This window comes from Mercenaria mercenaria, chromosome 19 (assembly GCF_021730395.1).
Source record: "Mercenaria mercenaria strain notata chromosome 19, MADL_Memer_1, whole genome shotgun sequence".
Lineage (NCBI taxonomy): Eukaryota > Metazoa > Mollusca > Bivalvia > Venerida > Veneridae > Mercenaria > Mercenaria mercenaria.
The window spans coordinates 30,468,779-30,488,406 of record NC_069379.1 but is presented as its reverse complement, the minus strand read 5'-3'; the positions used below and the strand labels follow the sequence as shown (position 1 = coordinate 30,488,406).

Below are 19,628 nucleotides of genomic sequence, written 5' to 3'. Positions count from 1 at the left end.
GCTCATCTGTTGAAGCAAATTATGCTTTAAAATTAGTTGTCAGAAGAACAAGCTATATATGAGAGCCCTTTGTATTATGTAGTGTACTCATAGATTATCATTTACCAGGGTGCAATATCAAAACTTAAATATGGGGCATAGTTTAGTGTATGTCACTATTGGACATTTTAAAGTGACAATATATATTCGTTATTGTCAATCTGTTTTCTAATACATATAGTTTAAATGCGATTGTAAAGAGTTAAAAAAAATGATGTTTGACTTTACTTGTTAATATCTTCCGGGTAAAGACAAATATGAAAACAAAACAGTTAATCGGAGATAGTATAGTTTTATTTAAAGTTACTGGAGTAAAAATGATATATACAGAATACGTTAAAAAAAAAAATTCTTTTCATTTCGATTTATTTTTGTTGATAATCGTGAATGTATAAGAACTGAGTGTAACTTGCGCAATTGTTTGTTATTAGAAACCATTTTAATGATTTATGTAGGTATCAGTCGGATTGTTTTTATCTTATTCCGCGAAGAACTCGGATAAAACATTTAAAAGCTTGTTACTACGTTCGTACTCAAAATAATTCGATTATAAACACATGATAAACATGATAAAGTTATTATTCTTAAATTTGTGTTAATCAAATTTTTAAGTTATATGCACAATTATGGGTAAAGTAACGTTTATTTTAACTAGAAATGAAAATAAGCTGCTCAAAAACCTTCAAACACGCTTTTGGTAGTGTTGTTAATATGTGTGCCCTGGTTATGGATATTTAAAACATGTTTACCGTTTCCAAGAACAACCGAATGGTAACTAAAAATGTACCGGAATCGTCAAAGCGTCACATTTGAAAACAATGCATTCAGTCGTCGTGTAATGTTTTTATGCAAGAATAGCGACAATACACGTTTGCTTTGTGTATTAACATCTGCAGAAGCCCCTGGGATATGTTTGTGACCGAGACCGCGGGCTTCTGCAGATGTTAATACACAAAAAAAAACGTGTATTCTCCCTACAAAGTGACCGCCGCGTTATAAACAAAGTCATGCAACTTAATATTACCGGATATTCTGACTTCACGAGGGTATTATTTTAGAATATTTGAGAAAATGAAACAGTCGCAAATATATCCTTTTCTACAGCATATCATTTTATTTGCGATATAAACAAATATTTACATTACGTAAACATAATCATTTTAATATGTTACCTTGCCGGTCAGCTGTGTAGTAGCTAGTCGATTACGGAACATAGATGCGTTATTGTCTTTTCGAAGTGAACTTCAAAGAAGAAAACAAAAAATACTATCGTATTAATTTATTATTATTATTACTATTATTATTATTAATTCTGTCGTAGAAAAAAAAAATGTTGTTTGGTTATTAATCTGCCATAGCGACTTTGATTTTCTTCATTTGCAGGATAATGTTTTATTACCTTACTTACAAAATTTGAAAGTGTTTTCCTTGATTTTATGGTGTGTATATATTGCTAAAATATACAACAAAATTCAGATGCGAGCAACATTTAATCACTCAAAATCCTGAACAACTCAAATCAGACTGTTAGCTTTCAACGAAAATTATTTTAATTACTTATTTTCTTAAGGTTTCGATACAATACTCCCTAAATGAAGGCGTACAGGCAACCTGTGTTAAAACCACAACAGACCCTTTATCAGGCATAGTCGAGTGTTCAAAGTTGAAAAGTACATTCGTTTGTTCAGAATGCCGGTATACATACAAAAGTCATATAGTTTAACAACTGTAGATTGGGACATTTCGACTCACTGTTATATCAACAATATAAACAATCAGTGGTTGAAGTTCTTGTCTGACTTCCAGAGGTTGTGGGTACGAATCACGATGAGAGCGAACTTTAACCGCGAAGTTAGTAATACCCGGCCTCGGTGTGTCCTGGTCAGAGCTACAGGAAACGGTCATTGGATGATTAAACTTGCTTCAGCAATTATAGTTACATCTGATGTCGGTACGGTTGCTTGAATACAATAGCTGAATCATCGTCCTTTCTTATTTAGATTTCTAATGGTTCTCAGAAAATATGCTTGAATTTATTCAATAGGCAAGTAAGTTTGCTTTAGAAAAGCACTGAAGGTTTCAGTATGATATATTAACTAATAATTACTTAGGATTAAATGATTTAATCAGGCACGCATTAAAAACATCATTTCACTTCACTTTTGAACAGTGAATGATAAAAAACTAAATTTCTTTTGATAACTAAATGGTAATTTGAAAACTTTGTGTGACTATAATTAGGACAAAAATAACATAACAATAATCTAGGTTTTACGACACGCCGCTTTAAAACTGCATTATTTTGGCAATAAAGCCTATTTATGGATAATTCTATGTCTTTCTTTCAAACTTATCCAACTAATCTTTAGGTCTTTCTACTTCCTAATTTATACTGCATTAAATTGTTTTCCTCTTAAATATCTAACTTGAAAAGTTGCTTGAAATAGTAAGAAAGGGTATTTCAATACACGAAACTGTTTTTATCACACGTTTGACGTCGTGGGAATGAAATAAAGTCACTGAATACATTTGATAATACACTAGTGTAAAATAAACTTTCACGTTGGTCGAATTTACTTAGTGTATAATAGGTAAAGAAAGGAAAAAATGATGTTTCGGTGGGAAAAGCTTACATTTGATGAAAAGAAGTTATAATTATATTTGTGTCTTTCCACACTGAATTTATTAAACTCCTTGAATATAATTGATTAAATAAGCGACTGAGCCCCGCATTTTATTGTTTTATTCAACTCGTTTAATACATTAATATAAAAAAGACGCTCATGTAATATATCCTCTATATCCCCTGACAACTTTTTGACAACCCACAATAACGCATTTCTAAGCAAAACCTGAAATAAACTTAAACAGACTAAATAAAACCTTCATAGAATATATCCCAATCAATGAATTATGTTTTTATAATTTTAAAATCAAATGTAAATAAATGTTCTTTTACAACATTGCATCTTGCACAATGTCATTTTATGCGTGCACACTGGTACTTGAGCAAGAAATTAATTAATAATGTGTGCTTAACTTACATCATGTAATATTTTTGGGGAATTTTTCGTAAACCTTTTAATCTATACGTATATGTTAATTGTTAAAAATGTATCATTTTCATCATTCTTATTTCAAATGTAAGTTTATTGAAAAATCTGAATGACAGCGCCGTAAAATATGCCTCTGTTTAACGTATCTGATGTCATTTTCAACGAAACGGTTAACATTTCTCCCCCCTCCCCCAGCCCCCACCCGTCATTTGAAATTAAATTTTATAAACAGACATGAATTCTATTTAAATCGTAATTTCATAAAAAAAAACTCAATATTTTTGGGTAGGAAAACAGCATTTTTTGAGCAAGTCTGCATCATTGTTATATCACAAATGCAGCGTGATATAAAAAAAAATACAAGCATACCGTTTTAGTATGTCATGACCTGAATCAACCATTGTTCTTAATTACTTCATCTACATAAAACTGGCAAAATCAGGGTTAAATACTGATACACAAAGGCCAAGTTAAACTTAAGCCTCGTGTAGGCACTTTACATTTATTTAGTTTATACTAGATCTAATTTGTTTTATTTTGGTCGTGACCGAAGTGGGGCTCGAACCCACGACCCCTGGATTGAGCGGCTGACACCTTATCAACAAGATCGCCGCTCCCTCAGTTTTATTTATTAAAATGTAACTAGACGAAGTTTCTTAAAATCAGCATTGAATATAATCTCAGTGTTTGAAAAGGACAATAACTCTGCAATTCTATAAATCACGACATTGCGGACCATGATTGAAATCGAAGTGAAGCCTTACTGGACAATTTCTTTGCATTATGTTGCGATGTTTTCATTATTCAACATATTTTGCTATGTAAATAAACTGTACCTTTATTGAATAAACTGTACCTTTATTGAATTAGATGATTCACGTGAATTATTCTATTTGTGGATATATTGCCTGACCCTTTTATGGACATTGCACTTCCTTTCAGGTCCTCGAAACTGATTGATAAGTACATTCTGGATATCCTTAAATTCTTTTAAAACACTGCGATTCACACTGGATTTTCTTTCCTCTATACTTATAGAACATTTAAATATCATGTACACAAATGTAAGTGTGTGTACTAGTCTAAGACATTTCTATGCAAACATTTTAGGAGATTCTGCAAGTTTTAACATTTTTACTAGATTAAATTTGATCCAAGCCTGATTCTCCAAACCTTCAGAATCAACTTAGAAACAAAATCGGCAAATTAAAAAAAAAATTCGTCGTGCGCTTCATCTTTTGCTAATGTAATCTGAAAAGAAGTTTCAAATTGGGCGTCTATGGGAAACATTTTAGTAAACAGAAAGTTTTCTGCAACGTAATTTTTAATTACCCCTCTAGCAGTAGTAAATAGATATTTGGCCTTTAATATGGTAAAGTAAATGTATAGGCCAGTGTGTTTGCTTTTAACGTATTTTGTCACAATTAAGAGATCCGCACATAAAGCGTTGATTTTATATGTTAATAGATTTACTCATGTACTGCTATTTACGCATAACACGATTTTCATTTCCGTACACCGAGCCAAGGCTTTATTCTACGTTATCCGGAAAATTGACCTTACGCCATTACTTCCAGTTTATAAAACGTGCGCAACCGCCTTAATACATTACATTTGCAAAGAAAAACCATTGTCTTTATTGCAAAAATGATTTCGGCCAACGCACAAATTGCATGATAAAGATTTTATAAAAGCCCATCGGTAAAAAGACAATATGTGCCAAAACTTTAAAAGACATAGTGTGCTTAAGTTAATTGATATGTGACATGTCAGATGTGCTTCTCAGTTTTTAATAATTTCACATTATCTTATTTTGCATAACTCAAAATATGTTTATAATAGTTTTTTTTTCTTTCAGTATTAATAACAAAACATTATGTGGTTCAAGGAAACTACCCGTGAGTCAATAATGAAGCAATGTTTACTTATTCTGCTGCTGTTGTATTTCAAATCTGGTAGGTATTGTGACTTGAACCGAATGTTTATTAAACGAAACGTGTCAACAAATCATCATGAATATATAAATGTAGGATATCCAGAACCAGTTTTCTTGCTTGTAGACTTTTGATTCTAATTCAACTTAACCTCAACACAAATGTACGTACTAAAATGTTTGTTACCTAGAGTAGTGCAGAAATTTAACAAATAGTCATACAGTTGTCGAAAAGATGTTTTAAAATTAAAACAATGATCTGTCAGGCCTCCTAATTTCCTTTAAAATAGTTTACAAACGTTTTTTTTATCCTAACGTTTCCATTTTCGAAGTAATTGTTATCACAATAAAACAACTCTTGCCTTGCGTGTAATGAATCTTTGACATGAACTACGGTTGACTGGACATCATATTTGAGAGAATAAAAAAATGATTTTGTAATAATTTCAGCCAGTTGTTGCAACTATCACAAATGTCAGACTTGTTCAAATGCGAATTCCTGTACAACATGTAAAGATGGGTACTACATTCATCAGGGCAATTGTTATGATTGTCAGTATAAATGTCAGTCTTGTGCAAACTATAACTATTGTGAAACATGTAAAGATGGATACTACATATATCAGGGCAGTTGTAATAATTGTCAGGATAAGTGTCAGACTTGTACAAACTCACACTCTTGTGCAACATGTAAAGATGGATACTACATTCTTCAAAACAATTGTTATGCTTGTCAGGATAAATGTCAGACATGCTCGAACGCAAATTCATGTACATCATGTAGACATGGATACTACATGTATGGGAACAATTGTTATGAATGTCTAAATAAATGTCAGACTTGTTTAAACGCATATTTATGTACAACATGTAAAAATGGATACTACTTGTTTGGGAACAATTGTTATAAATGTCTGGATAGATGTCAGACTTGTTCAAACGCAAATTCTTGTACAACATGTAAACAGGGATACTATATGTATAGGAACAATTGTCATGAATGTCAGGTTAAATGTCAGACTTGTTCAAACGCAAATTCTTGCACAACATGTAAACAGGGATACTATATGTACAGGAACAATTGTCATGAATGTCAGGTTAAATGTCAGACTTGTTCAAACGCAAATTCCTGCACAACATGTAAACAGGGATACTACATGTATGGGAACAATTGTCATGAATGTCAGGTTAAATGTCAGACTTGCTTAAACGCAAATTTATGTACAACATGTAAAAATGGATACTACTTGTTTGGGAACAATTGTTATAAATGTCTGGATAGATGTCAGACTTGTTCAAACGCAAATTCTTGTACAACATGTAAACAGGGATACTATATGTATAGGAACAATTGTCATGAATGTCAGGTTAAATGTCAGACTTGTTCAAACGCAAATTCTTGCACAACATGTAAACAGGGATACTACATGTATGGGAACAATTGTCATGAATGTCAGGTTAAATGTCAGACTTGTTCAAACGCAAATTCTTGTACAACATGTAAACAGGGATACTATATGTATGGGAACAATTGTCATGAATGCCAGGTTAAATGTCAGACTTGTTCAAACGCAAATTCTTGCACAACATGTAAACAGGGATACTACATGTATGGGAACAATTGTCATGAATGTCAGGTTAAATGTCAGACTTGTTCAAACGCAAATTCTTGCACAACATGTAAACAGGGATACTACATGTATGGGAACAATTGTCATGAATGTCAGGTTAAATGTCAGACTTGCTCAAACGCAAATTCGTGTACAACATGTAGAGATGGATACTACATGCATGGGAACAATTGTTATAAATGTCAGGATAGATGTCAGACTTGTTCAAATTCATTATCTTGTACAAAATGTAGAGATGGATATTATGGCTCATATTGTTATAAATGCCCTGATAATTGTCTTACTTGCTCTGATGTAAACACATGTACTAGGTGTAAAGACGGTTTCTATAATGGCAGATCATACGACAGCGATATAAATAAGATTTTTAATAATTGCCTTCATAAATGCCAAGATAACTGTAAAGCTTGCACGTCCTATAATAAGTGTACCTTGTGTCAAACTGGAAAATTTGGAACTACCTGTCAAAATGAATGTGGACTTGGTTGTGAAAATCAACAGTGTGACTTAAATACTGGATCTTGTACTTGCATACCACATGTTCAAGGTGATAAATGCGATCAATGTAATAATGGTAAATACGGTATTAATTGTGATATTCCATGTCCCAATGGATGTGCAAACAATAATTGTAAGATTAATGGCGATTGTCATAGTTGTGTACCTGGACTGGTCGGTAGTAAATGCGAACAATGTAGCAATGGTAAATCCGGAAGTTTGTGCAATATTCCGTGTTCTAACGGATGTGCAAATAATTTATGTAAGCGTACTGGCGAATGTTATAGTTGTAAGACTGGCTTCTCTGGGGACAGGTGCATCGAGTGCAAAAACAGTAAATACGGTAGTGATTGTGACATCCCCTGTCCTAAAGGCTGTGCAAACAATACATGTAAAAGCAATGGTGACTGTTATAGTTGCAATTCTGGGTTTACTGGAGACAAATGTGATAAATGTATTGGCAGCAAGTATGGACATGACTGTGATAATGACTGTCCGATAAATTGTACAATTTGTAGTTCACTGACAAATTGTACAGCTTGTGCTCAAAGACACTGGGGTAATATTTGTCAACCATGTCCTCCAAACTGTTTGAATTGTAGCTCTAATAGTACATGTATGTCATGTGAAACTGGCTTCTACGGGCAAATCTGTAATAGGCAATGTCACAAAAATTGTCGCGACGGTCGTTGCGATGATATAACTGGACGTTGCGTTATTGGATGCATCGATGGGTTTTATGAAGATAAGTGTGATAAGAAATGTAACCCTAACTGTGTTGATACATCGTGTGGTCGAAAATTCGGGGAATGTTTACACGGATGTAAGACAGGTTTTCAGGAACCAAATTGCACACGAGGTATGTGGACAATATTATTTTACAGCATTTAATTTAGTATTATTAATATATTCAAATTCTGATAGTACAGGTAGACCTCGACTTTAGTGCAATAAAAGGGTACTGGATTTGTAAATACATTTTACATATTAGAAAATGATACGAAATTACGAGTTACAAACAGAAAAATACGCCAGGTAGGTTGAATTCATTTAGATGTATTCACTAATGGAAAGTATATGTTATATTTTTCAAATACATTGTAAGACGTTGAATTTAAGTTGATAACTGGATTTGCTATTTTGAAACATTGATCAAATTTGGTTCTGAAAAACTTTGACACGAATTTTATTAAAACGCCTTTTATATAAAAATCATTATAATAAGATTTACTTTGCTTAATATAATAATACTCCACCTTTTCTATTTTATAGGCGTATAAATGCGCAAAACATATCATTCAATTCTTAAGTGTTACCCATTCATTTTATCATTTTATCAGAAAATCGCATATTTAAAAAAGAGTGGAAAAAAACAGTAGAGAAAAAATCCCTTTCGGAAAAGAATTAGTTTTTCCCCCACTTCGTAAATGGGAAACATGATACTAAATATAACATAATAGAAACAACTAGATACATGTATGGAAGCTATGTAGAAAAGAAAGAAATTCAAATTTTGTCTGCCGTATTTCCACTGCAATCCTGTCAACTGGAGCACTCTTACCATACCACCTATTTATGTGGGCAAGTTCGCAGTTTCTTCGGAGAACAGGTTTGTACTGGCACAGAAACCAGGAACACTGGTTCGGTTAACTGTCCGCCGTTGCATAACTGAAAACTGTTAGAAAACGGCTTTAAACCCAAAACAAACAAACAAAATATTTTTACTATACACAAACATGAGTGATACGATAACGTCGACAAATTTTGTGATTAAATCTTAATAAAACTTTTGCCTTAACACATAGAACTGTTGTTTACAATTCCTTTAAGCCACACTGATTTTTTATGATATATGGCTGCCTAAGGCCGGTGTAATGAACTATTTCGACCCCCATAGAATAACGACCCCCGGTCATTATTCTATAGAAAATGTGACTCCTTTCCTGTAAAATATTGACTCCCCTTATAAAAAACTGACTCCCTTTGAAAACTCTATAGAATAACGACCCCCCGGTCATTATTCTATAGAAAAACTGACCCCTCCAAGTAAAATACTGACTCCCTAAAGATGACTCCCTTCGAATCTCATAGAATAACGACCCCGCTTATTATTCTATAGAAAAAGTGACTCCTTCCATGGAAAATACTCACTGCCGAAATTACTACATTCGAACTCTTATACAATATCGATTCCCGGACATTATTCTGTTTAAAAAAGTTACTCTTTCCGTGTAAAACACCGGCTCCTAAAAGACTTTCGACGATAATATCTATTAAAAAGTGATCCCCACCAAACCTAACGGACAATTTTACTAGATCTACAACTCTAATACCCTCCATTGCCAATAGTTAACATTTTGATTGTACTACTACTACTGGTGCCGCTACTTGTATTGCTGTTACTACATGTACTTCTTCTTCTTCTACTACTACTACTACAACTGCTACTACTGATACTACTATACCTGCTTCCACTAATACGTCTTGTACATCTACCTCTTCTCCTGCTGCTGTTGTTGCTGTCACTTATTTCTCTGCTGCTGCTGCTGCTGCTGCTACTACTGCCACTGCCACTACCACTGCCACTACTACTACTACTGCTACTACTGCTACTACTACTACTACTTTCTATTGTTGCCGCTACCGTACTTTACTGCCACTGCTAAGTATTGCAACTTCTATTAATACTAAGTTCTATGCTAGCAGTTTCTTGTGCAGTTTTCTTCTGAAGAATTACTTCATACCGAAGTTTGCAGGGATTATTGACACTGGTGTGTTTTGTGAACGTATTGTGAATTGTTATTTTCCTGAAAAAATGTATACACCAAGATACAGCGTCTAGAAATAGAATCCCTTTTCCCGTTGCGGAATGCTCTGATTTCTGTGTCAAGTGATGGTATCTGGGGCTAATGGTCAAGCGGAAGGACGGACGGACAAAGGCAAATCTATATGCCCCCCTCCCCCGAGTTGGGGCATAAAATGCAGCAATTAGGCCTTAGATACATGAGTTATCACTAAATTTGACCAAATGACCGGAGGTCCTTTTTTCTATGGGAGTCAATATTCTTCGTGAGGTTCAGTTTACTTCACGCGGGGGAGTCATAGTACTATGATCTGGAGGTCATAATACTATGACCGGGGGGTCACTTTTTCTATAGAATAATGACCGGGGGTCATTATTCTATGGGGGTCGAAATACTTCATTACACCGGTCCTAATTTCAAATCATCCTCCGTAACTGAAGGCTCGAACTTCAAAAATCAAAGAACTTCACACAAATATTTCTTCGGTTAACGGATACCTAATTCCTTAAAGGCCCCGCCCACACGACCCCCCATCACCCACTTACCAACAAAGAGTAGCACATCTGAGATCGAAGTGTACATGTTTAGCTTTTTGGATCGTCGGATATCCGTCGTCCGTCTGTTGTCCGTCCACTTCTCTCTACTTTTACTAAACAGCAAACTACTAAAATGCTTCTTGGTATCAAACGTTCAAGCCATGTTTTATTTTTTGTAACTTATATCTTATAATATTTTCTCTATTTGGATATTTGAAACAATCGTTTCCTGGAACAGCTAGCCCCACTTAAAAGTTAATTTTTCAGCATTTGTCTTGAGTGAGCCACTACCAAATTCCTTCAAGACATGTGGACTTGTAAAAAAAAGCATATCAGCTTTTTTCTATATGGTTTTTAAGAACATTTTACAATTAAGAATAAATCTGTGGTAATTAAGAACATTTCAAAATTCTTGTCCATTGAAACTTTAAGCCTGACTTCAAATAAATTCCGTGGCCTCTTTGGCTGACTGGTTAAGGTCGCTGACTTTAAGTCACTTGCCCCTTACCGACGTGAGTTTGAGCCTCATTCGGGGCATTGGATTCTTCATGTGAGGAAGCCATCAAGTTGGCTTATGGAAGGTCTATGGTTCTACCTAGATGCCCGCCTGTGATGAAATGGGCACCTGGGGTCTTCCACCACCATCATAGGTAGAAAGTTCTATATGACATATAACTGTGTCGGTCCGACATTGAACAAGCCAAACCAAAAACAAATCAATTTCACAGCATCGTTCCATTGGTGATTCTCTATCTTATTCCTTCGAGGCAAAATGATTCTAAAATAAACATCTCGCCAGAAGACCTAGCTAGGTTAAACATCTTCTTCTGTAAAACCTCTATATTTGATTGTTCATATTCAGATAATTGATAATAGATTTTTGAACAGATATTTTTTTTTTTGCCTTGAATGGTCGAACTTCGTTTCTATAAGAGTGTCCAACTCTGGGGCATGTAATAAATTTGAGCTTGTTTTTTTCATGTGTTGTCAGGATTAAATCCCTAATCTCTTCTCTCAGCAGTTTCTGTGGCAACTATTATTTTCAAAGAATAGCGCTGAATTTATTACTTTATCTTTTATCGTTATTTTTATTTTATTTTGATTTGATTTTTCGTCTTATTTTCACTAGATTTCCCTTTTAAATGATAATACTATAAATATTTTTGTATTTTTCATGTTTGAATACTAGACCTTTATTTTCACGTTACACTTTTAAATTGTTGACTTGTTCTCATTACATGTATGATTGAATCCGATCATCTTAAAAGTCGAACTGATGAGAAATACCGTTTATACAATCGTAGACATTGGAGAGCGATAAAGTACGCGTAACATTCTCCGTTTACTCTGACTAAATGGAATTGTTTTACAGATCTACATAGATCTATATTTATCTTAAAACTTACTTGATTTAATCAAATCAAATCAATTTCATAAAAAGAATAATTCATAATGTAATTGTAACCATTTTATACTCATTATGATTTGTGTTAATAATGAATAATGAAGTCATTCCAATTGCAGCGGTAGCTCAGTCACAATCTGATGGAGGAAATAAGGGTGTAACAATTGGCGCATCCGCGGGCGGTGGGCTTTTTCTGGTGATAATAATTGTAGTTATTGTTGTAGTCTTACTTCTAAAAAAGTAAGTTTGTTTACGTTATATATAAATAAATACGTAGAAAAAAATACGAATGTTGTAAGGCCATTAACAATGCATCCAACATAGGTGGTGTTTCATTAGTGTAGACATTATAGAATATATACATTCACCTTTTTCATACATTTACAATTCGGCTCATCCTAGGGCAAAACGTTAAACATTTGATTTATTTTAGGAAAGCAAAGCAAAACTTTTTGACTAGCCTCATTACCGTATCAAAACTTTTTATATTGTTACAAAAACAGTCATGCTTCATACTTTTATATTGTTTCACAGTCGTAGGAAACAACAGAATTATTTTTGCTTCTACTCGTTCTGAAATTATTGCTCTTTGAAATAAGAATTGGGATGCAATTTCTTTTCAAAATATTACAGGGGTATATCAATATGTTAACTAGGCTATTCATATAATTTTCATGAACAAACTCCTGTTAGATATGATGACGCCATATTGAATCAATAAAGTGTCACTCAGGTTGGAGTACTATTTTGTTCCTATTGTAACTACCTTTGAAATTATTAAAAGCCTCTCTGAAACCGCATGACCGATTTCATTGTAATACAGCAGACAAGAACACCTTGATTAACTATACATTTTTTCCATCAGTCTACATTCACCAGGTACTGTAATGTTGTAATATTACAGGCGCAACAAGAAACATACACATGAGAAAAAAGATGCGACTGAAGTTAATGATGATACAGATAATTTAGTGGTGACGTACAGTAGAATCGTTACTCCAAGTCTACATGTAGAACAAAATGATGCAGGTATGCCCTTATAAATATATATTATGGCTCCCATTATTGTGAATAAATGTGAAGTCAATTTCAATGTTGGTATACAGTACAAGTAAATATGTCGTAACGAAGAGTCACCTGAGCATTAAATGTTTTAACTATTAATTTCCTAAAACTAACATTTTGTTTTTATATGCGAATACAATAAATGATTTATGTATTTTAATAAGACCGTATCAACCAGCATTGACTTCATAACCTTGTTACTAAATTTATCGTTTTATTAATAAAAAAATACTTCTGTGTTATAGTGCAGAATCGTTTTGTCTTAAACACCATATAACAATATAAAATGCGGAAATGTGGATGGGAAAGTGAACGGGGTGTTTGTGGGGGAGGTTGAGGGAGGGGAAAAAGCGGGAATAGTAATTTACTAGCAATAGGGACAGCTATGTTCATAAAATACAGCTTAAACAAACAGACATTATATGTTGTTATAAGATCATTTATTTAATACAAATGGATGAGGTCAATGATGGCGTCGCACATACAGGAAGTGAGCTCCGACAAATTGACAAACCGTCATTTTCTTTAAATATAATTTGAAGTTCAACATTAATTCTAAACTCAATTTTAACATTCTAGGGTATGCACATGATATTTACTTAAGAAATTATGTCATGGTCAATTTTGAAAGGATTCTGTTCATGAATAATATTTTCTAAAATATGGAACTGCTCAAATGTTTATTTAACATGAAACATTTGCATAAAATGATAAAACCGACCTTGAGGTTTTGGTATTGGAGTAGACATTGAAAGCATATTACCTAGTGATAGTGTTTAAGAAAATATGTTTAAAAATATTTTCATTAAAATTTTTTAACCTTGCTTATTGCTTGTTGTATAATTCTACTGACTGTTAATGTCTTGAGTGCATATTTTAGATGTAGTGTACGCTATGCCTAACAAACTTAAGAAAAATGTCGATACGGTAAAATCATCAAACACTGATACACCTACAAAGACAGTCAGCAATCCAAACTACGAGAAACCTCATGCCGCCAACGACAATACTATCAGCAATCCAAACTTTGAGAATCCAACAAACAACGATACAAATGTACGCAAACAAACAGATAGTAAGCCACGAATTGCTGCTAAACCAACATCAGTCTATGAGAATGCTGCTGCACGAGGTTCTGTCGCAAAGAACTCAACATCAATGAAAGCGAAGCAATTAGATGACTCCATGTTGGAAATTGAGGAAGATATTGACAATATTGCAAGATCTAGCAACGATAAATCGGTGAGTTTGTTATATCACCACCAAAAATGTGAGTTTGTAGGGGAAAACTATTTTTGTTGCGTCACTGTCTATGCCCGTTCGAAACCTTTTAACGCAATTTGCTTTACTCCACGCATTTGAAAACTTGGGACAATAAAAGTGGACACAAGTGAAATTAAAAATCATAATTTTGTATTGTATAGTGATGTAAACTAATCTCGCTATTTCGTATTTTGTAAAACATTAAGGCAACATATTTGACCCCACCGAATGAAATATTGTGTAGCTTCTAGTATATTAGAAAGGTAAATAGGAGCGGATGTGTTACATGAAACGAATGCTACAATTGTATATCAGACTGAGTTAAAAGTATACGTAAAGTATATTATAATATCGATAAGTATGAGGATAAGATATATCGTGGTACCGTTGTATTATATTTGTCTAGTATTTTGTTTCTATAACTAAGGTTGCACAGCCTACAACAGATTCTGAGGTCGCAGACACCTATTACAATGTAACAGCAGTGAAAAGGAGAAAAATTAAACTCGATCAGTTGCCTAATTGTGTTTCAAAGAAAGCAAAAGAAGACTTTATTGAAGAATTCCAGGTACATAGAATTATCAGTTAGAACGAATAAAGTATTACAGTTGAATTATGTACACTCATATTGTTTTCAACATGTCATTTAATACCTTAAGGCTATCAACCTTCTGATCTACTCAGTCATAGATGGAACTTTAGTACGATTAATAATTATTGTATCATAAAAGTCAAAACAACAAGCAATTAAGTCTAGTTTTGATACTGTTGGAATGAAACGGCATGAAACACGTTGGTAATCATTATCTTCCGATATGTCGTTATTCTGAACTTTACGAATTGAATGCGTATTTATTTCTTTTCAGCAATTGCCTCCTGGACTTATCAAACCATATATAGACTCACAGAGAAAAGTTAACCTTTCAAAGAATAGATACAAGGGAATATACCCATGTGAGCAATACTTAGTTAGAAATGCATAGTGCACGTTGTACACATGTATAGATAAACACGGTGAAAATATGTACTTCCGCTATAAAACTGGCTGCTCTTAATAATGAACTGTTACTGCATGACGTTAAATTATAAATGTAGCTCTATATCATATCTCATGTTCTTTTGCAAACAGGCAGTTATAGGGGGTCTATACTATGTCATCGGTTACGGCAGGCAGCGAAAAAAAACATTTATAAATCCAGTCTGCTCATTTGTTTATCGGATGAAATAATTGCCACTCAAAAGTTTAGAAACGTAACTACTATTGATAATGCTAATAGGTACCAGGAATAATTGACATGCGCCTTTGCCTGAAGCAAGTCCCATAAATTCGGTAGTGGAATAATTAAAATACTTGGATTTGTCGATTTTCTGTTGACCTTTTTTTTTTCAGTAAACCACGTGACCGATATCGTAGAATAGACACACTGGTAAATCACATATGGAACTGATGAAAGTAAATTCCAACATAATAGGTTAAGCCTTAAAACAAAGCCATGCTATTATATGACTGCAGGAGTGTAACAATAAAAAATAATATAACTTATCCATGAAAATAAATGTTTTCTGTATTTTTCTCATTATTATCTTCTCTTTATTTGTTTTAGACGATGAAACCCGAGTTGTATTGAAAGAAGCTGATTCTGACTATATCAACGCAAGTTATATTGATGTAAGTTTAAATGTCCATTGAAATACTTAACACATAATGGTTTTCAAAGTCGATTTAATGGTAATGTTGTTTTTATTTAACTCATTATAGGCAGTAAGCAATGCACAAATGAATAACCTTGTGCTAAACAAATGAAAACAGATATGTATTATTCTCCTATATATAAAATAATGCATGTTTTACAGGGGTATAACAAGAGAAAAGCTTACATCGCATCTATCGGTAAGTAACATTCCATTCATTCGAAATTATACATTGCGCCATACGAGTTTGTCCGTCTCGTTCGAACTGCTACGCTATGCATATGTGTTGCGTCTACACTGTCACCATAGTCACGTAAACCTTGTATCTGTACTGTGTTTACAAAAAGCAACGTTTTTTAACTGACAAAAACAACCTTGTATAATGCGTTATATTTTGTTATAAAATGCCCAGTGTTTTTCAATACGGCAATTCAATGTATTGCCGACATGCATTAAAACCTGTGTTTCCTGTCTACAGTTCTTATTCCATATCATAAAACTTTGTATGCTTACCTTGTACCATAACTTCAACTAATAACTTTTTTTACAAGAAATCGAATCATGAAAGACAATGTTATGAACAGAAATGTTATGTTCATTTGTTTTCGTTTTCATCGCATGATACAAAAATAGAATAAATGCCTTACCTCCCCAGAGTTCTCATCCAGTTTGGCAGCTTCCGGTCTTAGTAAAAAAAATTATTTATAGCGTAAGGCAGAGTGCTGTCTTGGTAGATTTTATTTTCATTTGATATTGAAATTATTATATTTCACATACTACGGTGCAGTTCATTATTATTTAAATGATAACGAAGTCATTGTCTACGAAAACTGAACTTTTTCTAAAAAAAATAAATGAAGAAACAAAGATTATGTTCAGCATTTAGATTTAAAACAAAGTTATAACATGAAAATAAATTGAACATAATAAGCGTTATATTTTCTACATAGCACTCAATGTATCATTGGAGTTAGTAACAAAGTAATGTAAATATTTATTTCATTAAGAAAATTAACGCTTACAAAACTTATTTAGCAAAAGTGAATACATCTGCCGATGTCTCTAAATTGCTTTTTGTACTTTTAGAATGTGTAAATGTTGAGTTCTGCTCAACCCGGGGCTAGAGGGCGTGGACGGTAGCATGCATTTCCACTACCGTCCATGAACAGGCTCAATCAAACCGAGCCTGCAACATTTTCGTTTTTGTCGTGTTGAGCGACCTGTGAAGTTTCCACTTTTCTCTATTTTATAGAAAAATACGCTTTGTACATATGCTTAATTCTGTTTTAAAATAAAAGAAAAAGATCAGTATGCATATTTCTACTGTCCTTTTTTAGTGTTTTAAATGTATTGTTTAATTCCATTGTAGGGCCTACATATAAGTACATGGGAGATATGTCTGCTTTCTGGATTATGGTCTGGCAGGAGAAAGTAGGCAAGATTGTCATGTTGACTAAACTTGATGAAGGAGGGGTAAATCTTCTATTAGCATATATTACTAAAGTACCGCGAAATTTCTCATATTTGCAACGTATTTGTATTACTGTATTGCGTTTGCCCCATTTTTATATATAGCTTTAGTTTTAAATTTAATCATTTACTCTTAAACAAACACTTACATCTCCGTTCCTTATACATTTAATTTAGTTTTTTTTTTAGAAATAAACATAGGTTTCTATATGTATGGTATTAGTATTATATACAGTAACTCTCACATCTTTATTTCTTCGCTATAGTTTGAACACAATTCTCAAAATCCTATTATAATTGAGCAAAAGCAGTCTTTAAGTGCCGTGTAACCGTCGTAAAATATATCCCCGTGTTTGAACTCATTTGGATCTTTGGTATCAAGGAGCCAGTGCTATGGGGCGTAAGTGATAGTTTACATTATATTAACTCTCTTGATCAGATTCTGCCTTTGGAATTATGTAGTTTGTTTAAATATATGCTGACAACAAAACTTCTTATAAATCTAACACATTGAAATAGACATCAAAGCTATCGAGTTATTTTTCAGGCGCCAAAATGTGACCAGTACTGGCCGGAGAAAGATTTTAGTTTGAAGTATGCAAGTATACAAGTCACGTGTCAAAGTGAAGAAAGCTATGCTGACTATACCGGCAGGTCCTTTACTCTCCAGAAAGTATGTTACTGATACAAAAAGTGCATATATATTTGAGAAAAAAGTTCTTCTCGGAAAAATAATTTGATTGTAAATATTCATGGAATACTGAAGTAAGTTATACCTTCCAACATTTATTTAATCAAGAAGACAACCTTAACTTATGTATTCTGCATTTTAACCTTGCTATGTATTAATATATTACCTTTTGAAAAAGCAGTTTTTGTTTTGAAATGGAATATGTAATCTCCAAAAGAAATTACGGAGAAAGAACAATAATTTCAGGATTCGGAAAAACGAAAAATCGTTCAAGTTCACTTTACGGCATGGCCAGATAAAGGTACGCCTGATGACGTCACAAGCTTGATAGAATTTCGTCAGAAGGTCATCAGTACTAAGACTGAACTAGAAGGTCCTATACTTGTGCACTGCAGGTATCGTAGTTTCTTTTGGGGCGTGTTGGGTGTGTGTGTGTGGGGGGTGGGGGGTGGGGGAGTTGTGGTTGCTGAGCCACAGAGTGGTCTTGGAATAAGTTATACGTGTATAAGATATTCAGGTCACACTTTTTAAGTTAACCTTTTATTAAACTTCCTGGTGATGTTTCATGCGAAAAAAAATCCTATAATGTTTTGTTTTATTTTTGAATGGTGTTCAGATTAATATGACAACTCTTGAACATAGCAGTACATTTGCACCATTACAAATTGCCAAAAATTTGCAATGATATAATAATAAGTTAACAGAGGCATTAAGTTGCACTACACGAATTATACCATTAGAGAGAATTTCGAACTTTTCATAACGTTTGAATTACACATAGCTCCTTAATGTGTAACGTTACTTAATCATTACCGTGAGTATGTAGTTGTATTCAAAATGTTCGAATTTAAACATAGATTTGTTGCCTTTACCATGTTTACAGTACATTTAGGTAGTATCAGATAGTATTATTCTTTACCAGTTTACTCTTTTCAGTGCCGGTATAGGCAGAACAGGAACGTATATTGCCTTAGATAGCCTGACAGAGGAAGGTGAGGCTGAAGGTGAAGTTGATATATACGCATTTGTAAGGAACATGAGGGAGCAGAGAGTTAACATGGTGCAAACTGCTGTATGTATTAGCATGGTCATGTAAATGTACTTTCTTTTAAACCAAAGTGAAATAATTTAGTTGAACTTGTTTTCAAATTTAACACATTTGAACAATTATTAAATGAAGTTGTGTCCTCTTATTTACACTCAAGGGTGCGGACAAGTTGGTACCATGTTGATTTATAGAGTTATTAGTGTAATTAGGGTCATATCGTTTCGCTTGTGAAAAGAAGGTTCCAGTATTATCAAAACTATATTCATCAAATCGAAGTGTTACATTGAATATATATGTTGTAGTGATGAAAGAGCAATGTGTATGGATTAAATTGATTTTTATTTAATCTTATTAATAAATGAATAGGAGCAATACCAATACCTTCATAATGCACTGGTACACACGCTGACGTTTGATAGCAAGGCTGTGGAGGCTTCAAAGTTTGATAAATACATGACATCACACACAGATGATCATCTTGGGGAAAAGTTTGAGGT

The 19,628-nt window shown here is 33.5% G+C and overlaps 1 protein-coding gene across 3 annotated transcripts in view; it reads left to right on the top strand.

The window, feature by feature from the left end:
• Positions 1 to 19,628, top strand: part of LOC123542313 (receptor-type tyrosine-protein phosphatase epsilon-like) — a 113,194-nt gene that overhangs the window by 87,231 nt on the left and 6,335 nt on the right. The window contains exons 2-15 of one of the 3 annotated variants that reach the window (XM_053530956.1): positions 4,954 to 5,050; positions 5,479 to 8,016; positions 12,022 to 12,142; positions 12,807 to 12,931; positions 13,848 to 14,209; positions 14,658 to 14,798; positions 15,097 to 15,184; positions 15,835 to 15,899; positions 16,085 to 16,121; positions 17,292 to 17,395; positions 17,940 to 18,065; positions 18,330 to 18,478; positions 19,020 to 19,155; positions 19,498 to 19,626. In XM_053530956.1, coding sequence (XP_053386931.1) covers positions 4,972 to 5,050; positions 5,479 to 8,016; positions 12,022 to 12,142; positions 12,807 to 12,931; positions 13,848 to 14,209; positions 14,658 to 14,798; positions 15,097 to 15,184; positions 15,835 to 15,899; positions 16,085 to 16,121; positions 17,292 to 17,395; positions 17,940 to 18,065; positions 18,330 to 18,478; positions 19,020 to 19,155; positions 19,498 to 19,626 — 4,200 coding nt within the window. In that variant the 5' untranslated portion in view covers positions 4,954 to 4,971. The remainder of the gene's footprint in view (positions 1 to 4,953; positions 5,051 to 5,478; positions 8,017 to 12,021; positions 12,143 to 12,806; positions 12,932 to 13,847; positions 14,210 to 14,657; positions 14,799 to 15,096; positions 15,185 to 15,834; positions 15,900 to 16,084; positions 16,122 to 17,291; positions 17,396 to 17,939; positions 18,066 to 18,329; positions 18,479 to 19,019; positions 19,156 to 19,497; positions 19,627 to 19,628) is intronic. The other 2 variants (XM_053530961.1, XM_053530958.1) reach the window with 2 other exon arrangements.